This window comes from Athalia rosae, chromosome 4 (genome assembly GCF_917208135.1).
Source record: "Athalia rosae chromosome 4, iyAthRosa1.1, whole genome shotgun sequence".
Lineage (NCBI taxonomy): Eukaryota > Metazoa > Arthropoda > Insecta > Hymenoptera > Athaliidae > Athalia > Athalia rosae.
The window spans coordinates 16,946,634-16,967,095 of record NC_064029.1 but is presented as its reverse complement, the minus strand read 5'-3'; the positions used below and the strand labels follow the sequence as shown (position 1 = coordinate 16,967,095).

Below are 20,462 nucleotides of genomic sequence, written 5' to 3'. Positions count from 1 at the left end.
TAGCGTTGTATGCGGTGTAACTAATTGACATTCGTTTGACAATAAACTGCTACAAATCACGTTACAAATACAGTTTACTCTTGGTTTACTACCTATCTACACTCAACGGTTTACCTATCCATGCACTTGGAACGGTTCACGGTGTAAACATTGTAATGCTATTTTGGTTTTGAAGCGTTTCGAAATTGACGTGTGAGCTGTCACCGGTAGATATTTTGGATTACTATGGAGGCGAAACACGATCAAGCGCTATTACAAATTTTGAAAGAAGAACGAAACGTGACGAACTTTTTAGATGCTTTTTTCGGTTTTATGTATAGATGGTAAGAGCCCGAGCTAAGGCGCCAAATGTCAAAAATCTGTGTGACAGCTCCCTACATTCGTCTTTGATAGCTACAATTTCTACATTTACTCAAGTACAACTTCTAGCACCAGTTTAATTTGATAATTATTTTCAATAATTATAGCACTGATTTCTACGTTCACTCAACCCCAGACCAAAAGCTGGGCTTTCCCCCTGGCGTGGCAGACAATCTAGTTTTAACGATATTGCAAAAATGGAAGAGGAAGTGGGAAACCGAAGAAGTAGCAAGATCCACAGCAAGGCTACAAGTCGTTCAGCTGCCCGAGCCCATCCAAGAAGTAGAAGTTAGTACTGAGGGTAACCAATTAAAAGCTGAGCCAGCAAAGGTGTCTGAAGCCCCAATACGACCCGTGGAATGTTACAATGGGGCTATTACGGATAATTACACATGGTCACAGACGATAAAGGATTTAGATTTCCAAATTAATATTCCTCCATACATTCAAAAGGCCAAAGATTTGCAAGTAGACATATCTGCCAATAGAATAAGAATAGATGCAAGAACAGAGATAATAAAAGAGAATAACGAACTCGAAAAGTATTCTCAGAGCTCAAGTTCACCAGAGTGGACAGTTATTTTTGATGCAGAGCTAAACTATAAAATACACCGAGATGACTCTATATGGTCAATTATTCCTGGGAGATATGTAGATGTAAGATTGTGCACCAGTTATTCTAGCTGATCCGTAGAACTCTTCCATAATATTACATCAATACTTTTTCTTCCAGGTTCATGTAGAAAAGTTTATTGAGAGATGGTGGGATGCTTTGACAAAAGGTGAACCAAAGATAGATTTGAGTAAAATGGATTGTTCGATACTGATAGATGATTTGGCAGTTAATGAGCAGATGAAAGTTCATGAGTTGATGTGGAATCACCAGCAAAAGTTGCTAGGGAAGCCTACATCCGACCAAATAGTAAGTAGTGGAATATTCAACTAATTCGGATGTGTACCTGTGACTGTGAAACTGTGAAAAACTAAAGTATAATGTCTTTCCGTTTTTCATGTTACAGAATTTAGAAAAAGTTTTGAAAAAGGCATGGAATGTCGAAGGATCGCCTTTCAAGGGGTCAGAGTATGATCCAAGTGTGCTACATTTTAATGAATTCTGAATTTTAACGAAAGTCATACTAGTCATTTCGATATTTATAAACTATTTACGTTAATTGTTTTCGTATTTTATTATTTTTAGGCAAAAATTTTTTGCCCCTTCCATTGGGTGACGTTATTTTATCTTATACAAATTATCGAAAATTTTACGTTCAGTAAATATGCATAAATACAATATCTTTGTTACACCTGAATGCGTGTTTATATTAAATAAATATGAAAATCCGTCATCGTTGTTTGACAATTTTGAAAATCCCAAAAATTTTCGACGTGGGTAAACTCCATAGAAGCAATTTAACGACTAATGTGGAGTGAATCCGATAACTGTAGTCAACCCGTTAACCGCGGGAGACTAGGTAAATGCGTTGAATTTACTTTTACTGAAATTTAGGTGTCACTAGTGAGATTTGCAAGTGACTCCGGTATTATTTATTCATTTTTTTCTAGTTCAGCCGAATTTTTTATCTCCTTCGCTTTTCCTAGTACATATTACACTTTTCTTACACATTTTGATCTGAGGAATCCGAATCTGAAAGAAACATTGATCTACCTCTAAAATTGACCGAGTTATCACTAATTTTCAGCTTTTTGGGGTAAAAAATAAAAAATTGCTTTTTAAGTCTATCTTAATGTAATCTGAGCTCAAAAATTTAAACCCGATAGAAAGATTGATCTATCTTCAAAAATGACCGAGTTATCCTCATTTTTTCGCATTTTTCGGTACAAATTTGAGGATATCTCCAAGGGAAAAAATCGTAGCTCAATTTGGACAACGGATTCGTGTTCCTGAGGTCAAAATACATAAGAAAAGTGCCATACGATCAATTTTGAAAAATAAAAATTTTTGGCCAAATTTTGAGATTTTTCCAAGGGGTACCCCTTACGATTTTTTCAAATTTTGGCCAAAATTTTTTATTTTTAAAAATTGATCGTATGGCACTTTTCTCATGTATTTTGACCTCAGGAACGCGAATCCGTTGTCCAAATCGAGCTACGATTTTTTCTCTTCGAGATATCCTCAAATTTGTACCGAAAAATGCGAAAAAATTAGGATAACTCGGTCATTTTTGCAGATAGATCAATTTTTCTGTCGGGTTTAAATTCCTGAGCTCAGATTACATTAAGATAGACTGAAAAGTCAATTTTTTATTTTTGACCCCAAAAAGCTGAAAATTAGCGATAACTCGGTCAATTTCAGAGATAGATCAATTTTTCTCTCAGATACAGATTCCTGAGATCAAAATACGTAAGAAAAGCATATTAAACTCAATTAAAAGAATGATTAATTTTTCGCTCAAAAATCGATTTTTTTTTTTGGTTCTTCAAGAGTAATCTCACATATGTATAATCAGCTCAGGAATCCAATCTGAAAGCCAAAATTATCTACTCATGCGATTGATCAAGTAATCATCAATTATTCGCTGTTGGGAGCAGAAAAATTATGACACATCGAGTGGTTTTAGTCGTAGACCCACTTTGCTTCGTCGCATCTATGCATGGAGCGAAATATTCGAATTTCTCAATTCTCCAGCAAACCCGAGCTTAGCTGGAGTCAGCGTAGCCAGCAGTGTAGCGCTTTGTTGTGAGACGTCACCTTGGGGGCTGAGCAGAGGTGACGCCCCACAACAAACCCCCACAACCGTGGCTACCTGACTCCAGCTAAGCTCGGGTTTGCTGGAGAATTGAGAAATTCGAATATTTCGCTCCATGCATAGATGCGACGAAGCAAAGTGGGTCTACGACTAAAACCACTCGATGTGTCTTATAATTTTTCTGCTCCCAACAGCGAATAATTGATGATTACTTGATCGATTGCATGAGTAGATGATTTTAGCTTTCAGATTCGAATACCTGAGCTGATTATATGTGAGATTACTCTTGAAGAACCAAAAAAAAAAAAAAAATCGCTTTTTGGGCCAAAAGTAAAGTAGTTTAAAAATTGATTGTATGTAATTCGAAATCGGTAAAAAACCATTAAGCGATCTTCATCATCTACACAATTAAAAAATTTCGAGCACTGTACATCTTATGGAAAATTTTTATTTACTTTGGACTACAATTAATCGTTTAGGCATTCGGATGATGAGTGAAGCGGGAGTTATTTTTTCGAGTTTATACACTATTCACAAAAATTAGCGGACCACCCTGTTTTCACGCCAAAAAACGTACGATTTTGAAGCCTCATAACTACTCGAGAAATTGAGGTAGAAAGTTGCAAAAAAAGCATTTCGAAGCTTGAAGCTTCACCTTTCAGATGCTTTTTGTCAATTTGAATTACCTTCCTTTGTTCACTAGTTACATCCTCCTGATTCAAGTCACGTCGAAAACGTGAAGTCAAAATTCCGCAAAAAATGCATTCACACTCACACACCAGGTGTAAATCTTACCAAGCAAGTGAAAAAAAAAAGTTGTACGTAAAATTTGAAAAATTCGTTTTGATGAGGACACTCCAACCTTCAAAATGACATCAGAAAAATTCAAATCTAACGACTGAGGCACCCGGTGCACCTTCGCAAAGTCAAAAGTCGACTCCACGTTCTCGACGTGACTTGAATCAGGACGGTGTAACTAGTGAACAAAGGAAGGTCATGCAAATCGACAAAAAGCATCTGAAAGGTGAAGCTTCAAGCTTCAAAATGCTTTTTTTTGCAACTTTCTACTTCAATTTCTCGAGCAGTTATGAGGCTTCGAAATCGTACGTTTTTCGCAGCGAAGACAGGGTGGTCCGCTAATTTTTGTAAATAGTGTATCACCTCAATTCACAATCAAACAGTGAAGAAAGTGTGTGGTTTTAAGTACCGTGTGTTACACATTCCAAACTTGGAGAAATAAAGAAATATTTTGCTTTCCCGAGTTCCGCGTACACAATACTCTTATGCCTATCGCGTTGTACGAGGTGGTGAAATATTACCGCGCATGTCGTGCACAGTGCGAGCCTCTTTAATTATTCATTAAATGCATCCACAGACATTTCTCTTCAAACTCTCTTCATCCTATTTTTTTCCATATTTCTGTCTCCTATTCAAAAAATCTACATGTACTCACAATAGATTTAATTCAGGTATTTTAATTGTGAGCTACTCTACCGTGCGAAGTACGAGTACGTGTGAAATTTCACGTCTACTTTTTTCATATTGTCTGAAAACGTACAATCGCTCACAATTGAATTTGCCTTATGATTCGTATTCTTGAATTTATATTTCACATTCATCTGATTTTATAGAAAAAAAATTTTCGTTTCAAGTTTTATTATTTTTCGCGGCCCTCGCGGAACGTCCGCTCACTTCATCTACACAATTCGACAGGTATTTGCTGGTGGCTAAATATTCCCGGATTACAGCGAAGTCTCCGATGGTGAGGGAACACAATGGGATATGTATTAAGGTGAGTTATGCACACTGCACAAACCTGTACAAAATCCAAGAGCAGGAGGTGCGTATATGCAATAGGTAGAGCAGGTGAAGCAGGTAGAACACCAGGTAGGTATAAGAAATTATCTCGAGAATAAGAAATCCAAGGAACAGCTGTTCCCTGGATGCCTTTAAAAATTGAAAATTCAATTTCGGACAACGATTTTACATCGACAAATGAAATCAGATAGAAAAAAAAAAAAAAAATAGGCAAAAGATTCTCACTCTGAGAGATTTTAGCTATTGGTGAAATTGAAAATCTACAGGCACCTCCTCCTAATTTCACTTCTCGAGTTGCCCTACAAAAAGTACACAACCGTGAGTATACCGAAAACGAAATAAATAAATAAACAAATAAAACTATGGAAAAATTCAGTTGACGATATAGATCGAGTTTCTCCATGTATCAAGATTTTAGAACTTTTTTTTTCCCCTCAGTTTCCGATCAGAAATCGACGTAGGTAATCGAAAGATGAAGAAAAAATTCGTCGTTCCTGTTGAGATTTTTGAACGGAAGTTACAGCGGTTACTTTATATGCGGGTTGAGAACCGCTATGCACTTATACCGTATACCTGATACACTACCTGTTTAACCGGATAGTGAAGGTATACGAAAATTGTCTAAGTGTAACCTGGTGCTGTAGGCGATTCAATCCCCACTTTTGGGTCCGTTCCGATCAAGCCGGGGCCAGGCAAGCAGCCGGTCCCTGGGACGGCACACCTAAGCAGCTCCGAAGAAGTGAGCTCTCCACGGGTTTCTCTACCTCAACGAACGCAGAGTTCTTGTTTAACTTGGCTAGCAGCTTTTAGTGCCGTCGAGAGAATGCTATGCTACGGAGTAAAGTGCAACGACAATCAAGACTGACTAGTGTTTGTTTATTTAAAATATTAACAATAATACAAATGATAATTATAATATTAATTAATTAATTAATTATATCCACGTAACGAGATTGATTCGTTGACGATAGTGAATATTATTTTTGGATTATGCCGATTCGGAGATTATAGGATAAATAAAATACATTGTGCCAAGTGGTCTTGTCTAGGTAGTTGATATTTGTGAATTAGAAATATTTGAAAATGCCTTGTTCAGCTGTAACCCTTTCTCTGGCTACCATCACTGGTATCATCGCATCGGCTCTCTTGGCGATTGCTTTTTCAACAGACAACTGGCTTTACACTGAGGTCAAGCGAGCCCAAATACAGGTTTGTTGGAATTTGAAAAATTGTATGACATTCTTTATTTTTTCGTTATACACAAATTTATCATATCTATGCCGATTGCACGTACATTCATACGGTTAATTAGGTACCACGATAATAGTGGGGGTATTCGGATTATTGATGAAATTGAAGAAATTCATTTTGTCGTATACAATCACCGCTAATTATAGAAACATGAAAATTCGTCGCATAAATCGATCGACGGATGAGTAATTTTTTTTACGAAGAATCCATAGATTCTCCGAAATCGCTAAATATCATCAAAATGGAGGTGGACCAAAATTCATAATGGAATGTAAAACTCGACCCGCTTTTCCCGTACCGGAATTACATACATACGACGGGCTTCAAGAATGTTTGAATAACTTTTCAAAGATGGGTAAAGAAAAAGTTGAATAGAAACTAGATGGAATTATCTGCCTTCTGGAATCCGGCAACGCGACGTCATCCTACAAGTGATATTAATTTTGCAATGAATAATTAAACTAATGAATTTATACAGCGGGAGGATCGTTTGACTTTTCATGGACTTTAAATCTCACCCGGAAACCCGGGAATCGGTACTAGAAATGATCGTTCTTTTGCCTGCGCATCTCGCGAAGAAATTCATTGCAAAAATAATTTCATAGATCGTTTCTATATACCGTAGCATCGCGTTGAAAAGAAACATGGTATACGGTTACCTATTTCTTTGTCGGTTATATATATGTATATCTATGAGAAATAGTGAACATTCCTGAATGGTTGCGCCGCACCCATAAAACGCTCTTACACATCGCGTAATTTAAGGATTGAATCTTATACCTATACATCGTTGCGCAGGCAAAATCCAGGAGATGTGAAAACCATCGATAGGTCGTTACTTTGATCCCGAACCACGTCAATGAACATCTTATTATTCATCCGAAGACGAATAAATTCAAGAAGTAACGTGCAACCTGCACCGCTGCACTGCGGCAAGTTGAAAAATACGAATAGCACCTGATCGCTGCAGCATGGCTGCGGCACTTGCCGATCGTCGGACGTACAATGGAATCCGATTCTCCTGCCTTTGCTGCACACGGCAAAAAGAAAAGAAAACTAAAAAATTGACGAACAAATTGAAAAAAAAACTTTCAGGAACAATAGAGTACGGCGATTAGAAAGAACGTCCTAACGAAGATATCCTTTTTCCAAAATCGAGCAACGGTTTTATGTAGATCGGGTTACTCGTAGGCTCTCCCCTTTAGTTTGGAAAAAATGTGAAAAAAAAATTAATCGGTCGAAAGGTTTTTGCATATCGCCTTCAAATTCTATACCCTTGTAAAATTTCGACGTGGATAACGAGGCGTGCAGGAATTATTTTTCGCCTCGTTCGTCGTCGTCGTTTCTTCTTGTTCCTCGTACACATTTGTATGTAAGTTTATACTATGTACAGTTATGTCCCTGCACTGTACGTACGTACACGAGAGTAAAGTGTAGCGTTATGTGGGTATATTGTGTACAAGTGGTAACACGGATGAATGTGGTGAGAATATAAGCAACCGCATCAGGTATATAAATCGTTCGTATGGGTAAGCGAGTACGTACGATAAAGTTGAGACTAGAAGTGCGAGTTCAGAGCCCGTGGTAACTTTAGAGTTATTTTCTTGCTCCTTTTTCCACAAGCCAGCTATAATCGCGCTTCCCAAGAAGGAGGCTCCCATGGAGACGCTCGTCGCCTTACACTCGTACATACCTGAAGTCTATGTACCATATTGTACATATAAATAGTTCGCAGGTGGAGTAGGTTTATTATAATATCTAGTGGAGCGAGGCAGGACCAAGCGGTGGAATTGAAATAAGAAATAGAGAGGGAGAAAAATGAAAAAATTATCAGGGTATGACTGTATAATACTATACTGGAGTCGTGGATCTTCTCCTTTTCAGAATCCGGTGTTACTTCTGTTTTACAATATTCTCACATTCGACCACGAGAAAAAAATTTTTTGTTAAATTTCACTACGTCTGCGCGAAACTTTCCCAAAGTTCGACTCGCGAAGCCGAGATGGAAATACATTGAACTCTGGTTCTTTCCTTTTCCTCATAATTTTTCCTTCGCATTGTACAATTGATGATATTTTTTCGTTGAGACCTTGAGCCTTGTCATTTATTCCGCGTCGAAGAAATCGGTCGCCCATATGGAATGACGTTGAGCGAGTGTAAGAAGATATATCTTGATTACAGTGTAGGTAAACTACCGATCGAGAATAATCGAGGAGAGTTCGCCGCTTGCTTCTGCACCGATGCAGGTCTTCCGTCACTCGATATCGTCTCACCGGTGAAACTAAACTGTGAAAGCAGTGGCAGAAACATCGAACTCTCTTTTTCAAAGTTGCAGTGTCTAGGAGACGTTCGAAACAATCCGAATATTCATTCGCTTGAATTTCCGGAGATTTGAAAAAATTTCTCACAAAATGAAGAATGAAAAATAATTCTTCACCGTGAGCAATCGTCGAGAGATTGTCCGCGCCGATCGAATCTGCACATAGGTGAGATACGATTATAATGACGCCATGTAATCCGGAGGGATTACGTCATCGACCGATTTTATAATCAGCTGCAACAATCGATAGTATATAACCACTTTTGCACCTATGTATACGCAGAGTATAATGTAATCGAACAGAAGTGATTCGAAACCTGTTTTTTTTTTTTTTTTCTTGGTTTTTTTCTTTAAGGCCAGAAATTCCACGATGCCCACGCTGCAGCTGATTCTGCATCGTGCATGGTCTGCGGCCATTTCGGATTCCATCGATATTTCATAAATTATCGCACTCACGCCTCTTGCAACGAGGTGTTTGAAAACATCAACGATCTCGCATGCTGACGAAGAAAAGAATTTTTCGCTTTTTGAAAAATCATCTAACGATAAAAATTAAATGACGATAATTCTTACGTAACGTCGCGTTAGTTGTTCGGTTTTTTTTTCTTGCGAGTCGAGCGTAATATTCCTGAAGAATTTTAAGCGACGTATGTACACCGTAAATGTATTTTGGATACCTCCTCGCTAGATGTATTTCGTATCGTAAAGGGTATTGAATAACGTGCAGAGTTACACGGCGAACGAACGTCCAGCATACGAATGACTGGCACGTCGAAGAAGATGTGAGGCTACGAGACCGACGGCGTTATCGATCGATTTCTTCGATGTGTTTCAAAAGAATAATTATTTTTCCAAACGTAGGACATACGAAGCAGAATTATTGATGAAAATTTTTTCGTCGTTCTTCTCTGATTTCAGCAATATGCCGCGAAACACATAAAGGAACAGAGTTACCTGGTAGAACAGATGAATTCCAAATTCTACTACTACACAAGGACTCAAGGATTATTCAGGATATGTTATCCCAAGGAGAGACCTCCGACCGGTAAGTGGCACTGCGGAAATACACGTACCACCGATGTATTAAAAATCTCGAAAAAATTTATCCGCCAAATAATTCCCATGAAATTTCAAACGATCGTCGTAAAGACGAACCGCAGTCTTTCCACGGTTCGAATAATATTACTGTACACCTACGAAATAACGAAGGCGTAATTCCGAGGTAATAAGTGAAATTCACAATTTCACAAAATTAACTCACGAAGGATTAGATTAGATATACATGAATGTGTATCGGTAATTACCGCGTCGTCTATGGCACCGTTATTCTTCGTACAAACCTGCTTAAAATTAGACCAGAATTATTCGAATTTTCGCCAATCATCCCAATATAATAACCTTACGTACTGATTATGTATTTCTTGGATAACATGCGCTAGCGCTTTTATTACGTCCCCGTTAGGTCCACGTTACGTATACAAATTATTGAGATACCTGTATCAGAAATTTCGCTATTCATATGAAATCATTGTACGACGTTATCCAGATTTTCTATACAAATTGCAATCGGAAAAATGATCTTCATCATCGTTAGCGTATACGTGGAATTATTTTCTATGAATAAATACAACTTACACGAACTTACGTTTGTGTGCTATGCATACGTACGATATAAACGTTGTGCGGAAATTGCGACGCATTCATTCTAATTGGTCCGTCCATTATAATAATTATTAGTACATCGGAGTAATTAGGGAGTGAAAACTCATCAGTGAAGACTACGGTATACTACATAGTAGAAGGAATGATCGTTACGCCATTTTGGAATACGAACTCGTATGATGTATGAATTTTTGTGAAAAAGTTTCTTTTTTCGTTCTCTATCCAAAATTCGACGAGTGTACAGCGTGTAACGGAAAATTTGTGTCGTTAACGCCATTGGAATGGAAATTTTAATTAGGTTTTACGACGTAAAATAATTCGTGCAGCTCTACGCAATATCGTGATTACACATTATTTTTTTTCATCTATTTCGTCGAACCAAGGTCCGTTTGGATCGCGGTGTGGAAATTAGCTGTAAAAAATTGTGCCTAAGAAAAAAAAAAAAACTAAAATAAGTAACTGTCTTACGCACACGTATTTTCAGTATAGGAACCTTGAATCTGAATAATAATATATATAAAATTTCGCCAGGCGAAATCAGTAAGTTGTACAATGCAAAGGTGATTTCATTGGTTGGAGAAAAAAAAAAACCCACAATGTCCATGAACAGCACGTTAGACGTTCGTATCTTAAAAACTTCTGCACATGATGAAAAATCGATTTAAAATATATAATGTATATCGGCGAGCATAATTAGCTGAAATTTATTACGTGTGTACAGGAGTTAGACAGATAAATTTTATGCAGGGGTATCGGTTTTATTTGGTTATCAATATCATTTTATACATGGCTTGGTCCGCGACTCTCGCTTGAACTAAAAAATAATTTAAAATGAAGTTGAACGGGATTGAATGTGCTAAAAAAACCGAATGGCATGTACAAATAAGCGAAAAAGAAACCGAAACACTTTCAGGCATCGGACGATGAGTTGAGAAAAAAGAAAAAAGTGGAATTTTAATTAACTCGGAAATAATTCGATATCGGTCCGTTGATCGATCAAGTGGCAATAACTAATCGACGTGAAATCGCGGTGTTCGAAAAGTCGAACCGTACATCCGGTGCATCCCGATTCGCGCAGATTTTCGTTGATTTCCTTTTTGGAATTTCGAAAAATTCCCAATTTCTCAATCGAGGGTATCGCGGTGGTGATGTAGAGTAAATTTTTCAACTCCCTAAACTTTCTAGCCGGCACGAGGCGTCGGTTTCACGTAATAAATTTTTTACGTACATCGCACATCGCAATTGAGCCAGAGGCCAAGCAGTGGTATTGCGAAGTACCTACGCGGGAACTTTTCATGGGAATTTTCAAAATAATTAATTCTATTCAAATGGGCTCTAAGAAGATTCCGAATTGTCGAAGGCGGAACAAGAAATAAATCAAATAAACAATCCGACTAACGAATACCACTGGAATAAAGAACGTTGCAAAGTAAAATCGGATATTACACCGCACCTGAGATTGTGTCTGCAGATACAGATATATACACATCACGGTGAAACGAAATAATGCCGTGAGAATAGAAAATGGCAATCTATTCGAAAAGACGCAAGAAAACCGAGGTAGGGAATCGTATCTTCGGATTGAGATTCTTCGGATACATCGGATCTCAACGAACGATATACCTTTTTGCGGCTGACGATTGTCATCCGCAAACAAAAATTGAAAGCTTTCGTGATCAGCTGGTTGGCTCGTCTAGGTAACTCACAAGAAGAAGAAAAAGCACAACAAAAAAAAAAATGTAAAACCATTCTTTAGGGGGCGAAGAAAAAACTTTACGCTCATACCTCTTTGTACTCAGTACGTTCAATTAGTACAATTTATTTTCATACCTCAACATTAATTATTATCATCAGCTGGTGACAAAGAATTAGTAGCGGTACACAGTGGCGTTGCGATATAAACTCGCTTAATGATGACCGACTAAATAATAACGTTGCATTTTAATTGTATGAATATAACCGTTATCGTGGCGTAACCATAATTATCGAGTAGAAAGAAAAGCACCTGGAGAGTCGGATGACCGGTAACTCTGAGGACAATCGGACCGGGTGCTCTGATAACTGTTTGCAAAATTTCAATTCTTAGTTCCTCCAAAAATACGTCTGTCCGATTCACAAGTGTCGACAATATTTCGAGATTTTCGCTGAACCACGAAGAGATAAGAATGAAAAAGATCTTGTATTACCGAGGGTAAATCTACGGGGGTGCGACATATTTTTCCTCAATCCTCAATTCCATAGTATCTTCGTATATTCTTTGAAAATACGAAAAAATGGTGAAACTGTATAACTTTTAACGGGTTGAATGATAAATATTTATGAGTCGGGAGTTCTACAAACTGTTGTATATCCGCAGTCCATTTATCGCTCCGCAATTTATTTTATAGTTTATCGCGTTATACCACCTCAAATCTTTTGTCACATGTATATATCGTCATTTAGATCAAGTTCCTGAAATTCCGATAACCATTTTAACGCTATACTTCCCACCTTCCACAAAATGAAAAAAAAAAAAACAAATTCCTTCCCGTTCACTTACTTATTTCGTTTCCCGATCGTTAACTTTTTCAAATCGTATTCATAGACGAATTGCGATTGAATTCGAAAGGGAGTATCGACGCAGCGCGAAGATGAGAGGTGATGAATGTCAACGGTAACCGGTACGAATAGCGTGGTGCAAAAAGAAGAAGCAAAAAAAAATTGGAAAAACAAGCCCTGCCCCAATATTATTTGTGCGCGAAAATTTCCGTCACCCCCGAACACGAGAACGGTGAGGCGGAACAAATAAGTTGTTTTCACAGAACGATAAATTATTATTCAACGCAAAATAGTCGTGTACCGTTTCCTGACCGAAGGAAGATGCATACGTTTGCCTACCTTATAAGATACATTGAAGTTTGTTCACTTCCGGCACGAGTTTCCGGTCGATTGCGTACAGTTATTACACTCTGTAAATGTGTCGCTTGTACGGTACACGTGCGCTGTAGATGTGCGAGCACGGGTTTATAATTAAACACATTCGATGGTGATCAATTATTAAAACTAACGCATGTACTCGTCGCATGGTGCACGATGACCTACATACTACGAACCGAAAGAAAGTCTTCCTCAAACCGTACGACGTTGGGTACACGCGTATATTTCTACGCGTCGTTATTCACACGAGGTGTCCAAGAATCGGAAATTTTTCACTATTTTTTCCTCTCTTCTATCGTACCCAAAAGTTTTCGGCCATTTCTTCTTACGATGTGCAATAGAGGAGAGAAAGAAAGAGAAAAAGGATGAGAACACGCTCGAAGGAGGAACCAGTTTTCGCCGGTGTTGTGCGTATGAGAAAAAAATATTTCTGATGCCCCGGTCAAACATCACGGCCTGGTTCCACAAAACTTATGCACGTGGAAAGTCTTAGAGAGCGATTCACGGGCAATTTACTTGAAAAAAAAATTTACTCGGCGTTGAACTTGGGCCCCGAATTTATTCATGATCCGACCCAACGAGTTCGGGTGTTGATGCCTCCGACGACGAAGACGTGGCTAGAAAAGTTGGCAGGGCACGATTCGGATGCGAACGTGTAAATCTAATTTTTTAAACGAGAAGAAATCTACCTGAAAAAATTTTATTTCCATAGGATGTGGACGCAAATCATACGTCCGAGGGCGATCTCCTCGTTCGATGGATGGGAAGAATAAAATACGAACAAGAAAAAAAATAAAAAAACAACGAACAAATTGCGACGAGAAAGAATTCGCACGGCATCACGTCCTTGTAGCGCGTTGGCAATTTGCAAGACGTCCTTCGCTAGAGGACATAAACCGTTGTAATACCACTGAGAGTGGAATTTATTTTAATGACGAGTAATTGAAACCCACGCCCTCGCGTATTATTTCTTCGCTAAATCGTTTCGATGCAGATGATAAACTTGAATCGGGCACGCGGTACGTGGAGAGAGTATTTTTCGCGTCAAAAATCCGCTCGGGCGTAAAAATATTCGAATTCGTTGTTCGCGAGGTTCGCTTGAAATTGGAAACGTAACGTGCGTGTATAACGTAGAAGCAATTTTACCAAACACCTCTACACCGCGGTCAATCAATACCCGATATTTTCGTTACACAGTCAATTTACCGTACATACGTACACCGTGTACACCGTTACCCACGCCTCAACGACGACGTCGGTATTATTTATTTATTTATTTTATTTTTTTTTTTCATCGGGAGCTCGAAATTTGATCAAATCTAATCACGACTCATATCCGGTTTCTCTCATTCTTGCTATCTCGGGTAAAATCTTTTCCGGGTCAATGATTCAATTTTTATCGACGAAAAATTTTGAATATAATATAACGATCGTTGATGCTTCGTCGTTGTACAGAGAGAATGTACCGATGATGAAATTTATTTAGTTTTTTCAATTGAGAAAAAAAGAATTCGACACACTTGATTCTGGTTTCGTTTGAACGAGGTGATTTTTTGTTGTTTTTTTTTTTTCAAAAGTGAACCTAAGATAATCTCGTAGCGTATAACGTCAGCTCCATCTTCCGCGATATTCACGGTTAATTTTAGAAAACGTCGTACGTAATTTGAATACGACGATTTATGGTATACGCCTATTTACGTTTGAGTTTGTATCCTCGATTTATATGGGACGCAATTATGAACGCTTTCGTTTATAAAGTTGACATGCCGATCGGCGATCAGGATCACGTGTATTCAAAGATATTAACCTTCGTCATTATACAAGATCTGTTCCATTTTTTTTTTTTGATATAAGAAGCGTGAAAAAGAATGCAGAAGAAATCAAACGCTCTGCACGTGTCGAGGAACCTGTTTTTTTTTTTTATAGATTAGGATAAAATCGAATCACGGAGTCACGATTAAACACCTATATTATTTCCTGAAAACGAAGTCGTGTATTTTTTAGATTTTTGAAATTATAAATTTCTGTATCACGTATTGCCAATGACTTTTATTCGACTCATATTCCTTTCCATTTATTTTTCAGTCGTGACCTACCTGAGCCCCGTGGAGACGCACTGTATGAATATCGACTACTTCATTCCTGACGAGGATAACGAAACGAGGAGTTTCTCGGACGACGCGATAGCCCGCCTTCGTAAGGACGTCATTTTAATCGTATAACAATTTTCACAATGGGACATTAAAAGCCCAAGAGTAAACGAAGTCGAGAATAAAGTAATCCTCGTAGCGTGGACGACCGTTATTAAATTACTCTTTTTTTCCCTCGTCATTTTTCACCGAGGATCATAATCCTGCAGCCGTATAACATGGATCGCGGAAGTATCTCCTCTGCTCCTCATTTTTTACACTCCGGAATATTCATAGAAAAAAATATACACGGCTTGAAATTATCGTCTGAACGAATCCGTTTTCAGACATGGGAAGATCGGTGATCGCTTTGTTCATGGTCGCATTTTTGGCAATATTTTCCGCATTTTGGACCGGAGTCGTCGGATGCTGGCGAAGGTCACCAGGGAACATAACTGCGACGGCGATATTGATGCTGTTCGCCTGTGAGTTAATTTCGTTGAAAATTGTCAGCTGTGTTTTTCATTTCTCGTTTTCAAGTTTTTACCCTTCTTTTTTTTTCATTCGTTGTAAACCTATGTATGTATAACCGATTTCACATCGCAGGTCTTCTGAGCGCCGGAGGTATGGGACTTTGGCACGGTGTGGAGTATTACGAAAAGGAGAAGGTCGTAGGCGAAGAATATTATCAGCAATGGAGCAACGTGAGTTAAAAAAAAGAAAGCGTAATCTCTGATCATCATTTCCCCCAATAATCTGATTCAATTCCCACGTCCTCCCTGAATAATTATCGACCGATAATCGATTTACATCGTTTTAGTAAGCCGTAAATTCGGCTCCCGCAGATCGTCGAACGCTGCGTCCGAAGGGTAGACGAAAAATCGTCGCTCCTTCTTCTCCGAAAACCGAAATAAATCGGAGAAGAACAATCAGCTGAATATTATTTTGTTGTTCGGGATAAAATATATGAAAATCGATTAACAGGTGCTGAAGGATAACGTGGGCCAGATGTACGACTGGTCGTTTTACCTGGCCTGGCTCGGTGTGGCGACTTGTTTGGGGGCGATGACACTTTTCCTAATTGCAGCTTCCTGTCTTCGGAAAGAGCGCGCTCGCGAACAGGCCCAAAATATCCAGTACATCATGCCAGGTGAATAAAAAAATTCGTGGGCACATTTATTTACCGAGAAATGTTACGAATTCCAGGTGTTAAAGGACACGGCTTTAGTGTCCTACGACTGGTCATACGTCGTGGCTTGGGTCGGCGTCGGTTGGTCTCTTGTCAGCGCGATCCTTTTCAGCGCGGCGGCCATTTGCTTGCGGGGAGAACGCTTGCGAGAGGAGGCTATGAACATGCAGTACCTCATGCCTGGTATAACAATTTGCTTCTACTAACTACACGTAAAATGTTCAAGCTCATCTCTTTTTTTTTTTGTATACCTTTTTTTTTTTTTTTTTTTTGTTGTTGGTTTTTTGATTATTTTTCGTTCCTTGCGGCATGTTTCATTTCTCTTTTTTTCTAATCACGTATAAGTACATACAATGGGATGATGTGTGTATCATGTATATAAGATCATGTAAAAAAAAATTATTGTCTTGTTTTCTGCATAATTTCAATCGAAACTATCCGATCATCAAACTCGTCACATTAATTATTTAGATTCTGGCCAGCTGTGTAATGTACATAAAAAGTTCTCTATTAACGTTCGCATAATGAAAACGCATAATCATCATCATCATCATCGTCGTCGTCATTATAAGTATCATCATCATCATACTTACAAGTAAAAATGTGCAGAGGGGTGGGTATATAATAAAATTTCAAGTTTTTTTTTCTTTTACAAAACCAAAAAAAAATAATACATCTTCTCGAGGTTCTTGCGAGAATTTTATGAACCAGTCGAGGCTACCAAAAACTGGTGGTACCGACATTCGTTCGAGAAAGGACGCGGATGAAAAAGAATTCTTTGCTCTTGGTGGATAATTATTTCCTTATATCCCATACGCGTTTGAATGAAAAATTGTGGTCGTTTCATCCAACGGATCGTAAAAGCTAACGGCGTTAGAAAAGGTGGTAGAGGATGAAACAGCTAGGATATAAGGGACGTTTATATTATATTTTACCCTTGCGGTATTGATTATACGTCAAGAAGTGCGGAGAACCGCGACTTATAGGGAATGACGCAAATATGTTTCGGCGTGAGAAAGATTCGCACAGGTGTCATCGTTCCGACAGCCTTACTTTCTTACGTTATATACACAGAGGGTTGCATCTCGCGGTCAATTTTGGCGAAGGCAGAGATAACGATAGAAAAAAAAAAGAAATCGATCGAAGTCCCGAATCGATCGTTAAAATTCCGCTCCCGAGGCTGATGAATAACCGCACGCACCTCTGTGCATATAAAATATGGAGGCTGATGAATCGCATGTAATATAATGAATTTGTATAAAATGTACATATAGATTATACTGTTTGCGCGTTCTGGTGCGTTAGTTAAAATACCGTTCTTGAATACCAAATTAGAATCTGATGGAAAATCTGCACGATATTCAGATAAACGCCCCGGGGGTGTTTGAGACTAGACACGCAGTTAATCACGTAAAACATACACACACCCATTTGTCACGCATAAATATACATCGTGATAACAATTATTAAAAAAAAAAGGGGAAACAATTTGGATCATTAATACATAAGTAAAATAATCAGCTTTTTAACAATGATTTAACTCGGAATCACGTGTCAGTTATATCGAATAAATCGAAGACCGGGACAGAACGTAGGAGTTGAGAAAAAAGCTATGGAAATTTCAGTTTCATTTTTGATTCACGAACGATATAGAAGCTCATGTAACAATAATTACGTTACAGGCCGTCTAACGAATAATGGGCCTTCTGTCCCGGTCGCGCATTTCATCTGTATAAATACAGCTGTGCAAAATGTTTATTCATAATTGTAACTGATTTTTAACCGTTAGAAAATGCAGTAATTAATGATGTAGACACAATCGTCGTGTTTGCGAACACGCGATGGTTGAAAAGATGAAAGAGAAAAGTGAGAAAAAGAGGAATAAAATGATACCGCGCATCGCGTACGGTGTGTGGTGGTGTTTCGCAAATTGAGAGAGCGAAGGAGATTTCGAATCGTGTATTATTATTTATTATTTTTATATTACTTTTTTTATCCCACGGTCTGCTTATCTCAAATATCTATTGAAGCAGTGAAGTCACGCTCTGTATAAAATATACTTTCTACATCATTTTACTTCCGATGTTACTTCTGTACGACGAAGATAGCATTAAATTGCATATTTTATAACCCGTATTGCGATTATTTCTTTTTTCATCGAGTATGAAAAGGGCCAGTTTTCACCGATAAGTTTCGAAAGTAGATTATCTGCAAGGCGAATCGCTATTGGTATTATACTATTTCTGACTTTCCGTACACACGAATATCTACTGCACATATTGTATACGTGTATATTTTTTCATTTCTTATGGTGAATGTTAAACGTAACACCGTTTAAAAAATTTTACTCCTTCTCTCTCTATTTTCTCTCTATAGGAAAAAAAGAAGAAAATAAAAAAAAAAAAGACCGAATCAACTGGCAAAATTACGCTTTTATGTTTAATTAGAAAAGAGGCGAACGACTTTCTATATTAGTATAAGCTAGCGAGCTTGGTTTCCTCACAAATATTTGCAGTAGAACACACCAGGTAGGCTTGACATTATTACCGTTGCGATTAGATGAAGTTTTTTTTTTTTATCCCCGCGTTTTATTTGAAAAAAAAAGGGAAAAACTTATGAAATGTAGACGCGTTCGTGAGTAGTAGAGGGCCACGGATGCCAAAAGGCGAGCGACTTGGGAAGAGAAACGTCGATGGATGTCACTATTGAAAAATTATGAGAAATAATTCCACGATTTTCCGATCGTAAAAACGAATCGAATGAATCGCTGGATATAATTAAAGATTGATTTTTATTGTATGTTCACAGTTTACCCGCAAAAGCAGCAATACGCATACGCCGGTTATCCCCCACCAGCAGCATACCCAGGACCGTATTATCACGGCTCTCAATACGGACCTTACAATTACTGATTTGAAAAATAATCGATTCAAATACCCCCCCCCCCGAAATTTACGTTGCCTGGGAATTGATGAGATGCTTGATTTTACGAGCTAAATGACGATATAAAGAAAAAAAAATGATGAATGAACTGCGCAATAAACAAATTGAAAGGAATTTATCATCGGCAAACTGATGAGAGATAAACTTTGGAATTACAAAACAAATTGAAAAGAAATACGAAAGTTTAAAAAACTGCTTGGAGGAAATAAAAGTAACGAAATAAAAATTTGAACATTCTTATGAATTCCGGAAACGGAATTCATATTGCAATAAAAATTAAATTGTTATATCTGTAGTAAAGTTATTGATACTATTATCATTATTATTATTATTATTATTATTATTATATTCATCATTACGTAGGAATAATTGAACGTGCTAATTAAGTAAGACCCGAATTATGCCCGGAAAATTCATTTAGTTTGATTATTGTTAATTTAATAAAAATAAAATTGAATGTAATTATTAAGTTAATCTATACTTGTGATTACGCATAGTTTATTTTTCTTTTTTAATTTTTTTTGCTTTAGATTTTATTATGTTTTATTATGAAAGTAACTCGTGTGAATAGAAATTTGAGTAGATGTAATTAATAATTATCGGGCTTAGTTTGGGTTTTAAGATTCTTTAATTTATATTTTACATTTTGATATACAATTAGTGACGCGATTTTATAAAGTGCGGATCGAACATCGAATAAATATCATTGAAATATCAATCAAGGTGCGGTTGCTCAAATTTTCTGTATTAGCGATTATTATATAAATTGTTTTCTTTTTATACTTTATTAATGTAATTTAATCATCGTTATTATAATACCGTGTTATACGTCGGGCGTACAACGAAACGAAGAAAGAAAAAAAACAAATAAATCACAGTTTAAAAAACACCCTTGAACATCACGTTTCATCATTGTTAACATACACCTAGTATAATCTTATTTTGTTGTATTTTTATAAAGCAATTCTTAGTTAACAAATATATCATTATGTTACTACCTGATATCTAATTATTGTGTATCAGTCGAATAAAGCGAAAACGAGAAAAAGAATTAAGCAAGTTAATTTTCTTTCGCTCGCATTCAATATAAAAGTGTCTAGATAAGCCTGATTCTCCTCGGTCATTCTATAGATTTTTTTTAATCGCATATTATTTTCGTACCGCAC

At 37.5% G+C, this 20,462-nt stretch overlaps 2 protein-coding genes across 3 annotated transcripts; both read left to right on the top strand.

The window, feature by feature from the left end:
• The first annotated feature begins 8 nt into the window (after positions 1 to 8).
• On the top strand, positions 9 to 1,704 carry LOC105693842 (nudC domain-containing protein 3). Its single transcript, XM_012414040.3, has 4 exons — positions 9 to 323; positions 468 to 1,017; positions 1,094 to 1,282; positions 1,380 to 1,704. The coding sequence occupies exons 1-4, from the start codon at positions 226 to 228 to the stop codon at positions 1,476 to 1,478; spliced, it is 936 nt and encodes a 311-aa protein (XP_012269463.2). The 5' UTR covers positions 9 to 225; the 3' UTR covers positions 1,479 to 1,704.
• A 3,877-nt stretch (positions 1,705 to 5,581) lies between these two features.
• Positions 5,582 to 20,347, top strand: LOC105693846. 2 transcript variants are annotated; one of them, XM_012414050.3, is made up of 7 exons: positions 5,582 to 6,095; positions 9,376 to 9,502; positions 15,121 to 15,231; positions 15,512 to 15,649; positions 15,771 to 15,868; positions 16,371 to 16,536; positions 19,162 to 20,347. In XM_012414050.3, the coding sequence occupies exons 1-7, from the start codon at positions 5,970 to 5,972 to the stop codon at positions 19,263 to 19,265; spliced, it is 870 nt and encodes a 289-aa protein (XP_012269473.1). In that variant the 5' UTR covers positions 5,582 to 5,969; the 3' UTR covers positions 19,266 to 20,347. The 2 variants fall into 2 exon arrangements, with proteins under 2 accessions (XP_012269473.1, XP_012269472.1); XM_012414049.3 differs by lacking the exon at positions 16,371 to 16,536 and adding an exon at positions 16,149 to 16,314 and having other exon boundaries at positions 5,584 to 6,095.
• Positions 20,348 to 20,462: the final 115 nt, after the last annotated feature.